Source organism: Cricetulus griseus, chromosome 10, assembly GCF_003668045.3.
Source record: "Cricetulus griseus strain 17A/GY chromosome 10, alternate assembly CriGri-PICRH-1.0, whole genome shotgun sequence".
Lineage (NCBI taxonomy): Eukaryota > Metazoa > Chordata > Mammalia > Rodentia > Cricetidae > Cricetulus > Cricetulus griseus.
This window is the reverse complement of record NC_048603.1, coordinates 15,663,458-15,683,018: the sequence shown is the minus strand read 5'-3', so window position 1 is coordinate 15,683,018 and position 19,561 is coordinate 15,663,458. Positions and strand designations below refer to the sequence as shown.

General features: G+C 43.2%; 1 protein-coding gene across 5 annotated transcripts in view; it reads left to right on the top strand.

The window, feature by feature from the left end:
• Window positions 1-19,561, top strand: part of LOC100763509 (vacuolar protein sorting-associated protein 13B) — a 437,125-nt gene that overhangs the window by 213,623 nt on the left and 203,941 nt on the right. For 4 of the 5 annotated variants that reach the window (XM_027431500.2, XM_035449622.1, XM_027431502.2 and 1 more), the window contains 2 exons: window positions 13,652-13,855; window positions 16,165-16,291. In XM_027431500.2, the coding sequence (XP_027287301.1) occupies window positions 13,652-13,855; window positions 16,165-16,291 (331 nt within the window). Of the gene's footprint in view, window positions 1-1,324; window positions 1,531-13,651; window positions 13,856-16,164; window positions 16,292-19,561 lie in introns of those variants that run through there. The other variant, XM_027431503.2, reaches the window with a different exon arrangement.

Here is a 19,561-nt window from a genome sequence, read left to right as displayed (position 1 = left end):
CTTATCCACTCACTCACTCACCCATCACAACCCGCAAAACAAAACAAATGATTGTAATTAAAAACAGTTTGAATATACCTTAAAATCAATGCAAGGCTTCAAATCGGTAGGACATTTGGAATATAATGCTTGCTACAATGGCAACTGGTGTGCCAGTCAGATCTTTAGAAAAATGGTAACATGGCTTTTCTCTTAGGAGCCTGATATAAAACAGTATCTTTTCTCTGGTAATAGCCGTAATTGAATGTTGTAATTGAGGAGTACAGTAGAAGGATACACAGCACACATGCACTTTCTAAGCTGTCTTTTTAGCAAACTTAGAAATTTGAGGTGCAGTATGGACCATTTAGTAACAATTTTAGCCAGTGTGGACTAGAGTCCATTTTCAGCCCAGAGCCTCCTATCTCTGCCACAGAGAAGCTAATCAGAAGGAAAACCAGGAATCGTGCACATACTTACTAGGCAGGCCCAGTAAGTTCCTGTGTGTGTGGTGTGTGAGCATCATGTGAGCATCCTGTCATCAGCAGTGAGGTGACATGGTGCCTCAGAAAACACCCTTGGATTCCATGCCAAGGCACGAGAGCAGTTGTTTTCTGAATCGTCAGTGTGCACGACAACTGCCCCACCACACACGTGTCTTCACCTCTTACCGGGTCGGCTGACACTCGTGTCCTAGGATGAGCAGTACAGTTTTCAGGCACTAGAAATGCTCATCCTCCTTTTAGAGGCTGTGGCTCCTCTGTGTCTGACGTCCTTCTGTCCTATAAATTCTAACTGTTAAGAAACCGTTCTTGCTGACAAACAATGAGAAAGAAGCACAGACCTGGCTGTCAAGGTGGGAAAGACAGCGGCCATTCATATGCGTCATGTCTCCCACAGGAGAAAATAGTAATAACTTGTCCTTAGCTTAATGACTTTGTACTAGGCACCAGCCACACTAACACTACCCAGGACCCCGTCAGCCTTCTTTCCTGCCTATACTACACTGTATGTCAGAGATTAACACTATCCTGGCCTGGCCTTCATAAACATGGATGATTTTAAGAAGACTAAATTTTGGGAGTGGGTAGGAGGACAAAAGAAAAAAACTAAACGTTAACTTCAGTTTTTAACTTGTGAATACTTTTTCCCAACCTGTGATCGTCACCTATAAATTTCCTTGTCATAGATTCTGAACCAAGCAACAAAATTAAACACACACACACACACACACACACACACACACACACATATAGATGAGCAAAGTTAAAGCATAATTTTACCATAAACTCCTCATGTTTAATATCTAGTAATAGATACTTATCCCCTGGTATTTTCCATGCAGATGTCCTGTACATGAGTAAGCCTTAATAAGTCTTGGTAATGAACCGGTCTGTATCCACATTACACATTGCTCCAGTTATCAGTGAGAACTCTCATATACACATGGATTTGCTATCTCAAGACCTGAATCTCCTGGCACCCAGGTATGGGTTTGAAAAACTGATAAAGCAGTGAAAGAAACTCCTGCCCCGAGTCAGCTGATGAGACCCGTTGTGGACAGCGCGAGTCTCTGCACTGAGTACAGCCTGTTGCTTTGAGATGTAAGAAGCATCACGAAGCTGATGTTCAGTGAAACGTGACCTCAGTATTGTCAGGTGATTTTAAGGAACACCTGATAAGACTGAGGTATAGTACCACCGAACTTAGAGTTTCCCCAAATCTAGAAAAAGAATAAATGCATAGGGTTATAGAATTGTAACATCATCTGTTCAGTTTAATGGCAGAAGAGGCATTAATGAAATGTTCAAAAAGATAATCCTTTAATTTCCATTCACTCTGGTAAACCGTGTCAAGTTCTGTTGTAAAAATACTTACATTGTGAAATAAGAGAAACATTTAATTTGTGTCTAATTGAATATAAATGTGTGTGTATCTCGTTTGTATCATCACCCATTCTTCTGGAAATTTTTGCTTTATCTAGATCTGTATTTTTGTCTAATTTCAATTATTTGAAAATACATCCCCAGAAATGTAGTATTTTTAAAAACAAACAAAAAAACCTAACAGTGCGCCATCATCACTTGGACACTGTCAAGGCTCAAGTATGCTCACGTGAGAGAGAAAATTTACGATGATTCTTCTTGTGCTAAAAGCATAATTCAGGTTCAGATGAAAACCTAATTCATAAGAGGATACAGTTGAAAATGTTACAACATTTAGCTTCATTCATATCAAGCTAAAATAAAACGGTGGAATCTTTTCAATCGTGGATGCATTTCCCTGCTGTATATTACCCAGTATGAAGACACATTCTTGATGACTGGTTCTATTTTCTAAGTCATTGGAGAGAAAACGGCAGCTACAGTACCTCCTCAGTGTAGCTCCGAGGCTCTGCTGCAACCCCAGGTTCAGCGCAGAATCCTGGGCAGAGGTGCTGTCCCTTCTGGTGGAAACGGCAGCATCCAGGAGCTTTTTTAACAAGGGACTTGTTTTAAATGTGTCTGGTCACTGTGTGGACCGTTTCCTGCCAGTAGGATTAGAGGAAGGAAGCACCAGGCCAGAGTGTTTGATGTGTGATGCCCTGTAATTCCTTTCATGTGCTTGGTGGCTTTTATATGATCAGTGCTCTGCTACCAATTGTGACCCTCGTGTGGTCTGGGTTATTAAAGTTCAAACGTCTTTAATGTTTAGGGCCCGTAACTATACCTAGCAGCATTATTGTAATTAAGGATACTGTTTTATTTTAAATAGCCACCTCTCATTATCATTAAAATATTTAATTTTTTTTTATAATTGAGTAATTTTCTTAGCGGCTGAAAGAGATGATTCTGTGTTGGGTCTTACTCAACTGGAGACACTCACATTTAGGTCTCCTCAGTTTACCTTGTAGATGTGACTTTTAAATCAGCACCCCCACCCCACAACACACACACACAGTTTGAGTATATAAAGTTTAAAATGAAATCTTGCTCCACAATGTGTACGAATTACTGCTTTTATTGCTGTTACAAAATACCGGACAAAAAGCAACTTAGGGCAAGAAAGATCTTTTTGGACCTAGGGTTTGAGGATACGTAAGCCCACCGTTGCTGATGAGCCATGGTAGTAGGAGCAGCTCATTACTCTGGGGGCGGAACTGTGGAAGTGCCTGCCCCAGTCCTGCAGCACAGGAGGCAAAGTTCAGTGACAGGAAAGTGCTCCAGGTGTGTTGGCAGCAGTGTGAGGCTATGGGCCCACATCTCTGCAGGCCAGAGAGCAGAGGGACGGGCACGACACAGCCTACCAAAGTTACACCACCAGGGGCAAGGCAAGACGGGACATGTATGTGCGGACATTTGTAGCCACACTATGTGGCAATGTCTTCAGTGAAGCATTGCGATGATGATATCCTTTGTTATTTTTTAGATCACATCCAAAGGACACTCAGTGATGAGCTGTGTTGGATTTAAGATGGCTTGTCTGGAAGCATAATAGGAAAGATTGTTGATTTTACATATAATTGCCCTGACTTAATGTAACTGAACGATGCTTTTGCTCTTGTGGCTTTTCTGGTGGACCTACCCCCCCCCCAACTCCCAAATAAATACATGGCGGCTTATCCTTAGTTCTGAATGTGTGTCCTTAAGATTAGCTTGTCGCTAGTCAGCTTTTCCTAACTTAAAATAGCCCCTCTCCCTGGTCCCTCTTCTGTAAACCTTACTTTCCTTCTAATCCGTGTCTGTCTGTCTGTCTGTCTGTCTGTCTGTCTGTCTGTCTGTCTGTCTGTCTGTCCAGCCCCTGACATCCTGCTCTCCTTTTTCTCTTCTTGCTCCTCTTCCTCATGTCTCCTCCGGTGTATCCTCTCTGCCTGCCAGCCCCACCTATCCTTGCTTCTGCCTTGCTAATGACTGTTCAGCTCTTAGGATCACCAGGTGTTTTAGACAGGCAACAAATCACAGCTTCACAGAGTTAAGCAAATGCAGCATAAACAAAAGTCACACACCTTGAAATACTATTCCCCAACAAAATACCTATAGACAGTGATTTAATTTTGTAATGTCCATGAAGGGAAAATCTTTTTTTTTTAACTTTTCTTTGATGTTCTTTGCATGTATCACGTCTGCATCTCCATCCCATTCTCTTCCCTGTCCTTTTGCGTCCACCCTCTGCCCTCGGAACCTCCCCCCAAAATAAAATACAATGAAATTTAAGAGGGAAAAAAGAGAGAGAGCAGGAAAAATCCATCTCACATAGTGAATCACACGGTGAACCCCTTTGTCCATGCATCTTTACTTGCAAGTTGGAGGCCTCTGGTTTCTGCTACACTATCCATGCTGGGCCCTCACTGGGACTCCTCTTGGTTATCTTGATGTTGCCCTGTGTTGTGGAGATCCTGCAGCTTTGGGTCCGCAGCCCGGCCCCTTCACGTGCTCCAGCAGATCACAGATGGGGTGGATGTTGGGGTGGGCCAACACTTAACCCTGGTTCTCCCATGTCCTCACCACCAGGGTGTGTGATCTTTTGCTTTGCTTGCTCTGGGGAGTTCAGATGAGCAGAGTGATGATGAGCAAGGGGCGGGGCCAGCTGCTCTGCTTTTCCATTTTCAGAGTCAGCCCTCCCAGGCCTCCACCTGCAGAGCCAGCTCTATACTGTGTGGCCCAATCACGCACAGCCTAGGGGCCGCTCTCCTGAGAGCTGCAGCTGGTGGTGACCTCAGGGCCCCCTCTCCCATCTCTTCCCCGCGGTGCCACCATGGGGACAGCTCTTCCATGTTCATAACTTGGGGGTCGCCCCTTTTGTGCTGCCCTGGAGCGGTGCAGGGCCAGCTCTCCCAGGCATTGAGGCTGGAGGTGGGCAGGGGCAGCTGTCTTACTCGTATGACCTCAGGGCCACAAAGGGAACTTCTATCCAACCATAGAGTCTTAACTGTATATGTATTGTGATCTTATCTTTCAAAGTGTCTGTGAGAATGGAAAATAGCCTGGGGGCTTGAAGAGTACAACCGGTAATGGATAACCGTTCGAAATCTTTTGGTTAGATCAGGTTAAGGTGATTTTATGATTTTTATATTGATTGATATTTTAGTTGTTATGCATAAAGCATCAGTATTCCATGGTCAGATGAAGCAATTATTTAAAAATATTCACCTATGAAATGATGACGACGGTATTCCAAAGCAAGTATTGGTTGATATGTTACCCTCGTTTCTTGTGAAGTAATTCATGTAACTCTTAAACCATGTGAATGTGGTAGTTGGGTTAATCCAGACACTGTAAAAGAACATTCAGCCTGCAGCTTACATCTTCACAGCCCACTCCCAGAATCTTAAAGTGTGTGCTTTCCATCCTGATCCTCTAACATTGATGTGAACCTGATTTTTAAAATGCTCTAGGGTCACCCTTCCACCCAGACAAGGAGGCCTCCACAACCTCAGCTCAGCCAACTGTTCTCCACCTGTTACACCCTGATAAGTGAGTGCATTTCTCTGTGCTGAGACTGAGGTAACCCTAAAAATGCTTACGTCCAACTGAGGCCGGAGATGAGACGATGATCTGAAGAAAAAAATACTTTTTCTCTTTTCTGCATTTTCTCTTATTTCATTAAATTTCTTTCCTTAAGAAACAGAATATCTTAATGAGCAGTGTATGTAAATTTGGTTCCTGTTCTACTTTACCAATTTTGTGGTATTTGTGGGTTTGAAATTCCCCAAAGATTATAAATTAACACAATTTTATTTTTAAAGGAGTTGGGTTGTTACATACCAAATCTAAGTATTTTTCCTTCCAGTGTGTTATGGTTTAAATCATTTCTGCTTTTAGCCTTGATTGTACTGTCTTTATCTAGTTTAGCTTGAAGTCTTACAATTTCCAGCCAACTACATAACACAATTTATTTCAATAACATATTGTACCTTTAAAAAATGTGTTTTCTAGTAGTGTTTTGTATGGGATACAAGCAACAAGATACTGAATTTATAGCCAAGGTGTACTATGCTGTTTCAGGTATCACTTACCTAAATTGTTAGTGCCATGGTCTACATGTAACCCTGTGGGTGGTCATCTCTGCATGTAACCCTGTGGGTGGTCATCTCTGCGTGTAACCCTGTGTGTGGTCATCTCTGCGTGTAACCCTGTGTGTGGTCATCTGTACATGTAACCCTGTGTGTGGTCATCTCTGCGTGTTACCCTGTGTGTGATCATCTCTGCGTGTAACCCTGTGTGTGGTCATCTGTACATGTAACCCTGTGTGTGGTCATCTCTGCGTGTTACCCTGTGTGTGGTCATCTGTACATGTAACCCTGTGTGTGGTCATCTCTGCGTGTAACTGTGTGTGGTGATCATCTCTGCATGTAACCCTGTGTGTGGTCATCTGTACATGTAACCCTGTGTGTGGTCATCTCTGCATGTAACCCTGTGTGTGGTCATCTCTGCATGTAACCCTGTGTGTGGTCATCTCTGCGTGTTACCCTGTGTGTGGTGATCATCTCTGCATGTAACCCTGTGTGTGGTCATCTGTACATGTAACCCTGTGTGTGGTCATCTCTGCGTGTAACCCTGTGTGTGGTCATCTCTGCGTGTAACCCTGTGTGTGGTCATCTCTGCGTGTTACCCTGTGTGTGGTCATCTCTGCGTGTTACCCTGTGTGTGGTGATCATCTCTGCATGTAACCCTGTGTGTGGTCATCTCTGCGTGTTACCCTGTGTGTGGTCATCTCTGCATGTAACCCTGTGTGTGGTCATCTGTACATGTAACCCTGTGTGTGGTCATCTCTGCGTGTTACAGTGTGTGTGGTCATCTCTGCATGTAACCCTGTGTGTGGTCATCTCTGCGTGTTACCCTGTGTGTGGTCATCTCTGCGTGTTACCCTGTGTGTGGTGATCATCTCTGCATGTAACCCTGTGTGTGGTCATCTCTGCGTGTTACCCTGTGTGTGGTCATCTCTGCATGTAACCCTGTGTGTGGTCATCTCTGCGTGTTACCCTGTGTGTGGTCATCTCTGCGTGTAACCCTGTGTGTGGTCATCTGTACATGTAACCCTGTGTGTGGTCATCTCTGCGTGTTACCCTGTGTGTGGTCATCTCTGCGTGTTACCCTGTGTGTGGTCATCTCTGCGTGTTACCCTGTGTGTGGTCATCTCTGCGTGTTACCCTGTGTGTGGTGATCATCTCTGCATGTAACCCTGTGTGTGGTCATCTCTGCGTGTTACCCTGTGTGTGGTCATATCTGCATGTAACCCTGTGTGTGGTCATCTCTGCGTGTTACCCTGTGTGTGGTCATCTCTGCGTGTAACCCTGTGTGTGGTCATCTCTGCGTGTAACCCTGTGTGTGGTCATCTCTGCATGTAACCCTGTGTGTGGTCATCTGTACATGTAACCCTGTGTGTGGTCATCTCTGCGTGTTACCCTGTGTGTGTGTGGTGATCTCCCTAGAAGCACTTGAAAGCTACAAGGCTGTGCTGTTAATAGTATCATCACCATCACTTTATGTAATTATGCATTCTTTCATTACAAACACATTAGAGTTTAAAAGTAGAATTCACATGAAATGAAAATATGTAATTAAAGAAAGCAGAATTTAAGTGACACAGAGAAGCATGTTAATAAGATGGATGTGTTAAGATAGGAAAGGAATTGTCTTTATTAAAATGTTTTACTGCAATTTGGAACTCCTGACGTTCCAATTAATTCGGTTGTGATTTATCTATAAATGCCTCCGTTAGTTTTTTTTTTTTTCTCAATATAGCAGCTGGTTAGAAAGTTAACTTATAACAATAAATACTTTTGAAGACCCCGTGGTTAAGAACTGTGTGTCCTGCATGGAAGGGGAAGGACCAAGGGGGACCCTATTCCTGAGTCTGGCGGGGCCCTGCTGAGTCCGTCTGTCCATGGGGGAGTCTGGCATTTCCTCCAGGCTTCTCAGTGGTTCTTGTGCAACCCAAGACCATCCTGCCCCAAGTCCTTATGCGAGAGCTGACAGGCAGCCATTTTATCTCCCTCCCTGTTCACGTTCCTGATCGCTGTCACTCGTGGAGAATTGGCGATAAATACATAGACATTTAATTTCTTCAATACACAAAAGTTGTACTTGGTTTTATGTTCCTATTTTCTGGCTTGTTTAGCATTTCCTAGATCAGGAATTGAACTATAAGTAAATGAACTTTGCTACTTTGCGCTGAATCCCAAGATGTGCTTACTCAGCAAGGGGCAGTAAGTGTTTCAACATGGGCTGCTCCTTGTGTAAACACGCAGAAGGCCTGCCCAGACTAAATCATTTAGAAAGGAAAACATTAAAGCCACGCTTCCTGTTAAACACACTCAGTCGCCCCTGCTTCCTTATGATCGCACTATTGACCAGCTATTGCAGGCCTGAGCTCATCCTCCTCCACCACCTGCCGAATGGGAGGAGAGGCTCGGGAGGCCAAAGGAATTAGAGCTGTAACTCCTACATAGTAGCCGATAAAGCAGCCTCCTGGGTTAAGGGTTAGGGAGTTATGGGACCCTGCTTCTCCCTCTCTCCGGATTCGACGGCTCGCTTTCAAAGGCAGCAGTAAGGGCGGGACAAAGTCCATGCAGCTCTTCAGAAGCACATGCACTTGAGACAAGAAAATCTGATTTCTATTTCCCGTAGCAGATGTGTCTAGAAAATATTTAATTGGGAAAGGAAACAATTCTATGAGGCTTTTTGTTGTCAGATACTTGCATCATATTCCTAAGAAGGGTGTGGTGAATTTTAAGCATTCTAGTCATTGCCTATCTTCTACTAAAAGTATATTTCCTTTGTAGAGAAGTGAAAATACATTGTTGGGATAATGTACTATGAGGGGAAAGTTGGATATGCAGTTTCTATGTCTAAAAAGCGCATCTATATTAAGTTTGTTACAGAAAACTCAAACCAAACTCAGTTTTTATATTAAGTTCTTTAAGATATAATCTTTGTATTAAGTGCTGTACCTTTGGAGCATCTAATATAGACATTTGTACTTGGGAAAATAAAATGGAAATACATTTATGAATCCTGATTTTGATGTCTTGGGCACTAAGAAATCATTGAAGAAACTGTTTTGCAGAGATACACTTTTTTTTTGTTGTTGTTGTTGTTGTTCGTTTTGTTTTTCGAGACAGGGTTTCTCTGTATAGCTTTGGAGCCTATCCTGGCACTTGCTCTGTAAACCAGGCTGGTCTTGAACTCACAGAGATCCGCCTCCCAAGTGCTGGGATTAAAGGTGTGCACCACCAGTGCCCAGTAAGATACACCTATTTTTAACTGACCTAAATTTCCCAGAGCGTTTGGAGTAAGGGATCTACTATGCTCACCATCATGCTATTAAAATGGTTTTAAGCTAATAAAAATGTGTCTTGAATTCACTGAGGACCAGTGTTTGCTCTGTTAGTTGTTTGTTGGTTTATTGTTTGGTTTTGGTTTTCCAAATTCTGGTGCACATTTTACACGGCTGCATCTCCTTGTGTCAATTTCTGGTCTTTTCACTTCCGTTAACAATCGATGCTGAGGTTGAGGGGAATTAAAGTAGGGTAATTTCTCTACCATCACACTTACTAAAGATTTCATGATATAACAGCCTCTGCATACTTGCGCACGAGTGTTCGTGTATGGTCTCAGTAATCTAATTAAGCAGACCCTGAGGCTCTCTCTGGATAGCTGTGGACCCTGAGCAATCTTTTGGTACACTGTGAGTATGTATTATTGTCATTGGTTAATAAAGAGCTGACTGGCCAATAGTTAGGCAGGAAAAGGTTAGGAGGGACTTGCAGACAAAGAGATAGCAGAGGGGTATGGGGGCAAGAACAACATGCCACACTGAAGAAAGGTGCCGCCCACATGGTGGCGCCTAGATAAGAAATAAGGTTTGATTTAAGTTGTGAGAAGAGCTCGTTAGTAACAAGCCTAAGCTATGGGCCAATCATTTATAATTAACATTAAGTCTCTGTGTGGTTATATGGGAGCTGGCCTGTGGTCTCCACTAAAACATTCCACCTCCCGCTATGCCCTTCCGTCATTCCTGTATTCCATGAGACAACTGTAAAATGGCCATTTTGCAGAGCCAGCCAGCCCTTTTAGGCCGTGCATCTTCACTCTGCACAGCTCCTTTGGCTCCTTTAAACTTTACCAAATAGGAAGTAGGTGGCATGCACCCAGTGCTTGATGTTCCTCCTTCCCTGCCCATTCTCCACAGCAGCCTTTCAGAGCCTTCTTGGGTTTGCTGTATCTGCTGTTCTCACACCCAGGAGCCTTGCTTCTCCTCTGTGAGACAGGTCTTCATTTGTGAGAGAAGGTGGGGCTCTTTGGAACGTAGACCGAAATTCTTCCTTTCTCTTTCCTGGGCTACCTAAGTCTGTTAGGTGGTCCTTGTGTGTCTCCAGCTATATTCTGTGCTCAGTCTAATTGCCTCTAAATCCGCACTACATGGGTCAGGCAGGAGCCAGCAGCTAGGTACTACCACAGAACACGACACACCGTGCCCAGGAACTATCTGTTGAGGCACAAATGTAACTTTGCTCATTTGAGAAAATGCTGTTTTGATAAGATGATGTGGTTTCTGTAGTCCTAAGACTACAGACGATGACAGACTACACTGCTCTCCCACTTGCTACATTGTATCACTAGTGGTCATATTGCCCAGATATTAAAATAGCTCATTTTCTCTCTCTCTCTCTCTGTCTGTCTCTGTCTGTCTCTGTCTGTCTGTCTGTCTCTCTCTCTCTCTCTCTCATACACACACACACACACACACACACACACACACACACACACACACACACACAGGAAAATGATTGTTGTATTTGGTGAAAGAAATGAGATGATGGATGCTATTTAATGCTATGCTGAGGAGAATGAGAAACACCTTCTCTGAGAGCAATGAGTGATGAGCTCCAGTTTGTGAGGTTTTTCCTGCAGAAGTCGGAGGATCCTGACTCTCCAGACCTGCTTAGCTTCCTCCTGTCATCTGTTTGCTCTGCTCAGCATCATAGCCATGCAGCCTTTTTATTGCAAATGTATCTTTACTCTTTTTATCCTGCTATTTTTCCCTTCCTCTGAAAGTTGTCTATGGTTTGACCTTCTTGACTGTCTCTCACTATTTCAGTAATTTCTGCTCTCATTTCCCACTCTTTCTCCAGTTTGTTCTGCCTTTTAATGCTTAGCTTATTATTTCTGAGCCTGTCTTCCTCACCAACACATCCATGTGTGTTAAGCAACAACAGAACACTTACATGTGTGTTAAGCAACAACAGAACACATGCATGTGTGTTAAGCAACAACAGAACACATGCATGTGTGTTAGAATTCCATTTGCCTGAAATGCTAGCTCCACTGTATCCCATGCCTTTAGCGCATAAGACTGTAAGACTGTAATCGTATCTTTCTTAATTTTTTTGACCCAGGATTAACTGACTTATGTTTTAAATTTCTAAACATAGAGTTTTTCAGGTCTTCTTCAACAAAGCAGGGAAGGTAACTTTATGGTGCTCACAGGGTACAGTCTGTCTGACACTAATTGGCTGAATGAGTTGAGGCAAGCTTTATGCTAGGCGGGAATCAGTATTTATAAATGTTGTTGTGCAGTTGAGAAACGTTTTGCAACTGTCAGACACTGTGCTCCTTGAAGATTTTTCTCATCAAATGTAGGAATCTGATTTTTCACATTCTCTATTTCCTTTCTTCGTTTTTATTTTATTACTGAGAGAGAGAGAGTCTAAGTTGTACACCAAAGTGTAACTACTGAAGTAGAGTTAAAACTATTTACTACAATGACTAACTACTTCTAATTGGTTTTTTGAACAAGTTTTTGTCTAGTATCTGTTTTTCCATTTGCTGGCTTTTAATCATCCTATTGTTAAAATTTTAGCTGTGTCTCTTGGGCAAGCTTGATAGTTCTTACGTTTTGGGTAGAGTCCACAAGTCACTTCTGTTTATTCTGATGGTTATTGTTACCAGGAAAATCAGGTCCACTCTCTGGGATCTCAGGCTCCTTAATAAAAGGATTTAAAGATGAACTCAAAAGGGTGCTATTAGAGTTTGAAAGGAAAACAATCCCAGCAGCTGCCATATGCAAGGTGACAAAGATAAGAAAACCCCAATGCCTTTTGAGTTGGGGAGAGAAAGCCACCATGATTAGCAGTAGAGGTTGCCAAGAAGGTGCATGGCAGAAGTTGGGGCTTCAGATAAACAGTGAGGACCCCAGAGTGTCCTGGAAAGCATGCTTAGGCTTTTGAGCAGTAGCCAGAAGAAAAGGAAAAATCACACTTTCTAAGCTCCGAAAAGTGGGTGGGCTTACACGTGCTGCCAAGAGGGAGGTAGGTGCCTTCAGCAGCCCTAGTGAGGGCAGGGTTTCTGAGAAGGGTAACTCCATTATCTCACTTAGGGGGAATCGTCATTTCTCCCATCTCCTTAGCGTTATCTTCAGGCGAGTTAGTCAGTGTTCCTGGGCTCCTGGCCAGATGATTGACAGGCCCTGTTGAATGAAGTCTTAGAGGAGGATACAATGTTGTATAACGTTCTAATCCTTGGATTAGATCAGAATATCATGGCTCTCTTCCCTTGGCTAGAGGTATCTGGTTCTTTTGATTGATTGAGAAGCCTGAGGAGAAGCAGCTGTAATGTTTTCTTTTCCAGTGTTACTGGAGAGCCAAATATGGGGTCCAAAGCCAACTTTAGGCAAGGGGTGCATCCTCCAAGGCTGCCAACCCTCCCCCCATCCCCCTTACATGCTGTGTCTGTCCTCACCCTGAACCGCCTGAGAGAATTCTCAAAGGCCTCTTCCTAAGCTGTCTATGGATCCAAACCCCGTTATGACTGTAAGTGCCCTTCGTCTCTTTCGATTTTGTTCCATGTACTGTAGCTTCTATTGTGCTATTTGAGTTTTAAATTGAAGTGATTCTATTCTTGTAGTTTTGCATGACTTTTTAAAATTCTTACTCTCTGCCACGTATTGAGGGTGTGTGTATTTCTTACCTGCTAGTCCAGTGTTTTTGGAGTCTTTGAGAACCTGTTTCTGTTTTCTGTTCCCACTGTGTCCCAATCAAGACACCTGAGTGGCACATGAGAGTTTGCATTTGTATCTTTTGGGGGCCTTATTTCACTGGAACCCTCATCTGGGGGAAATTCTTTAAACTGACATTCAGTCCAGTTCAGGAGGATTTGTCTTTGCTCTACCTCCATCGGACAGCCCTGTCTGCCTCCTCGGGACAAGCCTCTTGAAACTGAAAGTCTTTACCTAACATATGAGTGCCAGATCCCCAAATGCTCGCCATTGCCTCGCTTAACACGGCAGTGGGGTTCTTAGGAAGTTGTATGGTTGGCCCTGGAAAGGGATTCAGGGAGGGAGAGTCTCTAAACACTTGCAGTTCTGTCACACACTGGCTTTGCATCTGAATGTTTTTTGTTTTTTTTTTAATGATCATAGTAGGGCCTGAACGACAACACAGTGTGGAGGCGCTTCGGAAAGGAGTGCAGTGCTGTGCAGAGTGTGAAACGATCACCACACTGTGCACCGTCATCAAACCGTGTGTGGTGAAGTGCTCTCGCTTTCATCCTACCTCCCACTTACCCTAGCTCATTAACTAATCTGATCATGCGTTTTGACTGTCAGTCTTGGGCAAACGTGGTTATGATACTGCATTAGTAAGCCAATAACCATGGAATATCTGTCTTGCTTTTTTTCATTGCCTTCCCAGGAGAGCCTTGAACTTGGGAATTCTTCGAGATCCTGGGTCCGAAATCGAAGACAGACAGTACCAAATAGACCTGCAGTCCATCAATATTGGCACCGCCCAGTGGAGTCAGCTGAAGCCGGAGAAAGGGATTGGCACGGGAGGGGTGCTAACGGAGAGTGAGAGGAACTCTCAGAACCCAGCCCTGGAGTGGAATATGGCCAGCAGGTAGGGGAGGACTGGGGTCGGCCTCCAGTTTCTAATCTTGTTGTTCCGGCAGCCGGTAACCCTAACATACCCAACACAAATGTTTCTATATTGTTCTGCTTGTTGTTACAAGCATGAAATCCATTTTGCAACGATAGCTGGGTGGTGGTGGTGGTGGTGGTGGTGGTGGTGGTGGTGGTGGTGGTTGTAAATAACTCGGAATAACAACTTCATAGATAGTGTAAATTCGGCACACATAGTCAATCCTATGATTTACAATTTTCTGGGGAGCTCTCCTCTGTCACATTGAGCTGTTCTTGCTCAGCTAGGGCATTCCCACCTTTCCCTTTCAGATGGACCCATGCTTTCTCGGCTTCAGGGGCCCAGGTCTGAGGCCGCTCACCCCCTCAGTCTTGCCTTGACCCCAAGTCTGCACTACCCCTGCTGAGGCTTTGGGTTTTCGACTTTGAACACTAGATATTACCTGGCAAGATGGCGATGGTTTTTGGCAAGAGCTGTTCCTTCAGTGTTTCTCTCCCTCCTGTGATTCATCTTTGAAAATAATTGGTTGATAGAATTTTAAATTGTTTTTAAATGTTCACCATTACTTTAAATGTTGAAGAAAGAGTCTCACTATGCAACAGAAGCGGCTGTAGATTTGATGAGATTTCCTTTTTCCTGCTGTGGCACTAGGGCTTTTCTAGTTGGTGTCACTGAGAAAACAACCGCAGAGCTGAGGACGGTGTTCCTGCTGACTTGGTTTGCTGCCATCTTTTCCATTTACGGTCTTTCTAATGCATCCCGTGTCTCATACTCCCCCCCCACCTCCCCCCCCCCAGAGCACATCACGCTTCGTGTTTCTCACGTTGGTCATTTTATGGAATCTGAATTATTAGGCTGTAATTACGGTGCCTCTCAGGGTCTAAACTTTTCCTCATAGTCGCAGATTTTAATGTTCCTTCCTGTTGCTCTCTACTTACCAGATCTCTTAATTCTTCAAAATTGACTTTCTTGAAATCCAATACTTATGTTTCACAGAACCAGATGATCCAATTTGCTTTTTTGGCAGATGCTATGTAAGGCTCTTCCCACTGGAAATTTAACAAAAGACATTAGTGCTCTCTAGACTATTCTAGTTTTTTTTTAAGATGTAGAAAGACTCCTATTTTATCTGCATTTTTACATGAGGTATAACTTCTGCCAATTTTCTGCTTTCAACTGTATCATTTTTATCATAAGGGAATAATAAGGTTGTATTTGAGGAAAATATTAAATTAATTTTACAGGAAATTTGGAGGTGTGGCTTCTAGTCAAACGTAAACACAGTAATATGTTATTTCAGAAAATGAAAACTGGAACTTGAGAGAATCGTTTGGAATATCTGTGCCATCAGAAGTTGTGTTTCTCAGTGGTGTTTTCTCATTTCATTTTCCTTTGAATCACTAGCAATTGTGGGTGCCAAACAGAAATAACTTGTCAAAATTGAGAATTTATAAAATAATTATAAAATAAATTAAAATAGACCAGAAGCTATGGTAGAGACAGCTCAGTGCAGGCCATGTGTTGTTTCCATTGGTGTCCAAGCCGTTTCCTCGTTTGTCTCTTTAAGGCTGATAATCATCTTGCCTTCTTACAGCCATGTTCTCAGGGAGCATTGGGTTTCAAATACAAAAGCCATTGAATAGACAAAGAGGGCTTTAATATCCGTATGATTATTCATAAACTCAAGTGGATCTTCACGAGTAAAGCAAAAAGAGTTAAGAGATGAGCACCATGGCTCACACCTACAATCCCAGCACTTGGGAGGCAGAGGCCAGGCTGGTTTTACAAAGGAAACTCCAAGCTAGCAAAAACCACATGGGGCGACTCTGTTGGGTGTGGGTCTGGGGGGACATAGAATATACTGGTGAGCGTAGTGAAACTGGAAAGATCGCCATTGTCCAGTACCACATCCATGTATTACGAATGGGATACTTACAAAAATGGTAACAAGAGAGATCGGAGACTTTGTGACAACAGGTGGAATTGCAAACAGAAAGCATAGTTCATTGAAAGGGCCTTGGATCACAGTGATAGGAAATCGCTGTGAGTTTGTCTGAATTTTTTTGAGGTTCTTTTTTCTGGCAGTTTTTTGAGATCTTACAGAACTGAAGGAGCTGACTGTAAAATACCCAGATACGCACTCTCAAAGCAATGGTGAAATTTTGCTTTGAATGTTTATAGGACAGACTTAACAAACTTAAAGTTATCCTTGAAAAAAAAAATCAGGTGACTCATAATTTTCTTTTTTGAACTCTTTGACTAACACTTGTCTGTCTTATCTTTTTTAGCATACGGCGGCATCAAGAAAGGAGAGCAATTTTAACCCCCATCTTGACAGACTTTTCTGTCCGAATAACTGGAGCACCTGCCATCATTTTCACCAAAATAATCTCCCCAGAAAATTTGCATATGGAGGTAAGAGCATAATAATAGACTTCAATGTAGTTTAAGTAATGGTGTGACTTCTCTGTATGTTATAAGAGTTTCACTGCTTCACCCTATATTACTAACTAGCTAATCAATACTGACAATCAAACTTAATAAATGCTGAGTGCCCTCAGTAATCCTATCAGGTTAGTCTTGTAACTGGATTTTATAGGTAAAGGAACAGGCACAGCTCCCGCCTGGTCTGATGAGTAATTCTATGGTGTTTGTGTTTACTCAGTGAGCATCTCAGGTGTATGAAGTGAGTTAGGAACCATAGTGTTTTCAGGTAACTATGCATCTATTACCTTATAATCCACTGTTAAGTAAAAAAGGTTTTGTATATGAATTTAAAACAATAGAACCTTACATTCCTTCCCTAACTTTTTGAAAAGTAATTTTTTTATAATCTCATTTGAAGTTTATAATATTCTAGTTTGGTTTCTTTTTTGATTAATTTTTTATTCAATTTTTTCATGCAATAATTTTGCTCATATTTTCTCTTCCCCAACTCATCCCAGTTCCTCTCAACCTTTCTGTCTATCTTCTTCATGGTCAGTTGGTCAGTCTGTCTGTCTGCCTCTGTCTGTCTGTCTTTCTATCTGTCTCCTCCTCCCAGGCATGGTGGTGCATGCCTTTAATGTCAGCACTCAGGATGCAGAGACAGGAGAATCTCTGTGAGTTTGAGGCCAGCCTGGTCTACAGAGTGAGTTACAGGACAACCAGGGTCACACTGAAAACACCCTGTCTCAAGAGAAAAACAAGAACAAGCAAACTAAAAACCCACCAATATGACAACAAATAAAACAAAAGCACACACACACAAAGAAAATATGAAGTCCATTTTGTTTTGGCCAACTACTCCCGGGCATGGAGCTTGCCCTAGGCTGTGAATGCTATACCCAGTGACACTCCATGGGAGAAAACCCATTTTCCCTTTCCTTGCAGGTGTCTGTTGAGAGTAGCTTTTAGGTGAAGGGCTAGGAGGTGTCCACTTCCCTCTCCCTGATGAGATTTTCTCTGGTGTGTGCCTGTGCAGGTCTGGCGGGCGCTCTTACGGGCTCTGTGATATTTGTGTGTCAGTCCTGTTATACGGGGAGATCCACCACCTCTGGCTCTTTTCATCCTCCTGCCTCCTCTTCCTGATAGATCCCAGGGCCCTGAGGTAGGGAGCGGTTCAATGCACACATCCCATGTGGTGTCAACATCACCAAAGTCTTTGGCTCTCTCTGCAGTGCCTCGTGCTTATTTGTGTTAATCGTCATCTTCAAGAAGAAGCCTCTCCGATGAGGGCGGAGCCCTCCTGCGACTTGAGTCGAAGCTCAGTCTTGCAGCTGTGGGCTCATGGTAGAGCGCGCTTGGGCAGCAGAGTCACAAAAGAATGGAGATGTTCTAGAAGGAAAGGCCAAAAGGGGCCCCTGGGGCAGCACCAAGAGACTGAGTCCCTGTGGGTGAAGGAAGACAGGGAGGCAGAGCTAGCTTGGTTCCCTCATAGCCCCCAAAGGTGGATAAGGAGTGCATCTTACGGTCGGTTTCCTAGTAACACAGCAGGCTGAGACTTTGCCCAACACCTTAGGAGGTGCTTTTCTCCCAAACTGTCACTGCTATGAAAATATGGACCAAGATTCACAGATTTTGAACCCATTAGAGAACTGTTTAACTTTCTGTTTATATCTGGTTCATATAAATTAAATATTGGGTCTGGTTTGTAGGTCCCTCAATGAATATTTACTTGCTGTGTGTGAAGCCATGAGTTTGATTCCCCCAAACCACCACCAAAATAAAAGAAGCAAATAACAACAAGAAGAAGCAAAGAAAATGGACAATAAAAAAAACAAAACACAAATCATGTTGAACTAAGAACTTTTTTCCTGCCGGGCGTTGGTGGCACACGCCTTTAATCCCAGCACTCGGGAGGCAGAGGCAGGCGCATCTCCCTGAGTTTGAGTCAGCCTGGTCTACAGAGCGAGTGCCAGGATAGGCTCCAAAGCCACAGAGAAACCCTGTCTCGAAAAACCAAATAAAAAAAAAAAAAGAACTTTTTTCCTGGAAATACTCCTTTCTTGTATTCTTAAGAAGTTATTATCACAAAGTTAAGAAATGAAGATAAAAATATGTCAAAATGTAAATACAATTCTATCCCGGCTTAATTAACTAACTGGTAATTTGATTTGAAGGCTGTAGTGGTAATTCCTCACTCCCAGGGGAAGGGGACTGCAGGGAAGCTGGAGCAAGGCCACCCGGTGCCTGGCTGGCGCTGGCGGGCATCACCCGTGGTTTTCGTTTACATTCCCCCATTAGCCCCCTTGTATTTTCTCAGTTGTTGTGTGTAAGATCCCCAGTTTACCCCCAGATTGTTGTAGAAATTAAAGTGATCAAAGCAGATCCGTGCAGGAGGGATGACATTGGAGATTATTCTTTCCGTCCTGCTGTTAAGCTACTCTCCTTACCCACTGCATTTTACACTGTTCAGCACTAGGACAGGATGTACCACTAACACAGCCACCACATCTGTGGAAATTTTATTCCTATAAGATGTGTTACAATGGCAAGACAACCTGTACAAAACACTTCTAAACCATTGTCCATTCTTTTTCCATCATGACTTGACAAATAAAATAAGAATTCAAATATAATAAACAAATATAGGAAATTTGTGAAGGAAAGTTTATTCAACTAAAGAGAGAGAGAGAGGAAAGAGAAGAGAGGAGAAAGAGAGAGAGAGAGAGAGAGAGAGAGAGAAGAGAGAGAGAGAGAGAAAGAATCCTGCCAGTTATGGCTTTACTAAAAGCAGCTCTAAACTGTCTGGTGTGCGTTTGGACCAACCATAGTGTCCTTTAGCCTGTTGTTTGCATGACACTAACAAGGACATTTGCAGACACTTGAACGCCATCCCCATGTGCCTCATGCCAACAGGCAGGGCTTGTGCTCATTAACTGGAGCTTCTGGATTGCTCTTTGTTTTGTTTGCCTCCTCCGAGTGGCTTCTACTGATAGATGCTCAAGAGGTGCAGTTAGGAAGCCCAGCACCAATTTAGTAGTGGTCGTCTCCCTAGTGCTGCCAAGGTTTTAGCCCCTTAAAGAAGATAAATTAGTGTGGCTATCTTTGGCTCCAGCCCCTCACTTTGTCATAAGTCATTTGCTGTGGTCTTTGGCTAATGTTCATTCTGTGTTGTTCCCAATTTTAACTTCTTACCTTTAGAGTCTGTTTTCATCTGTCTGCTGCACGAGCCAGTCAGCCTTCAAGGCAACTGTAAACTTT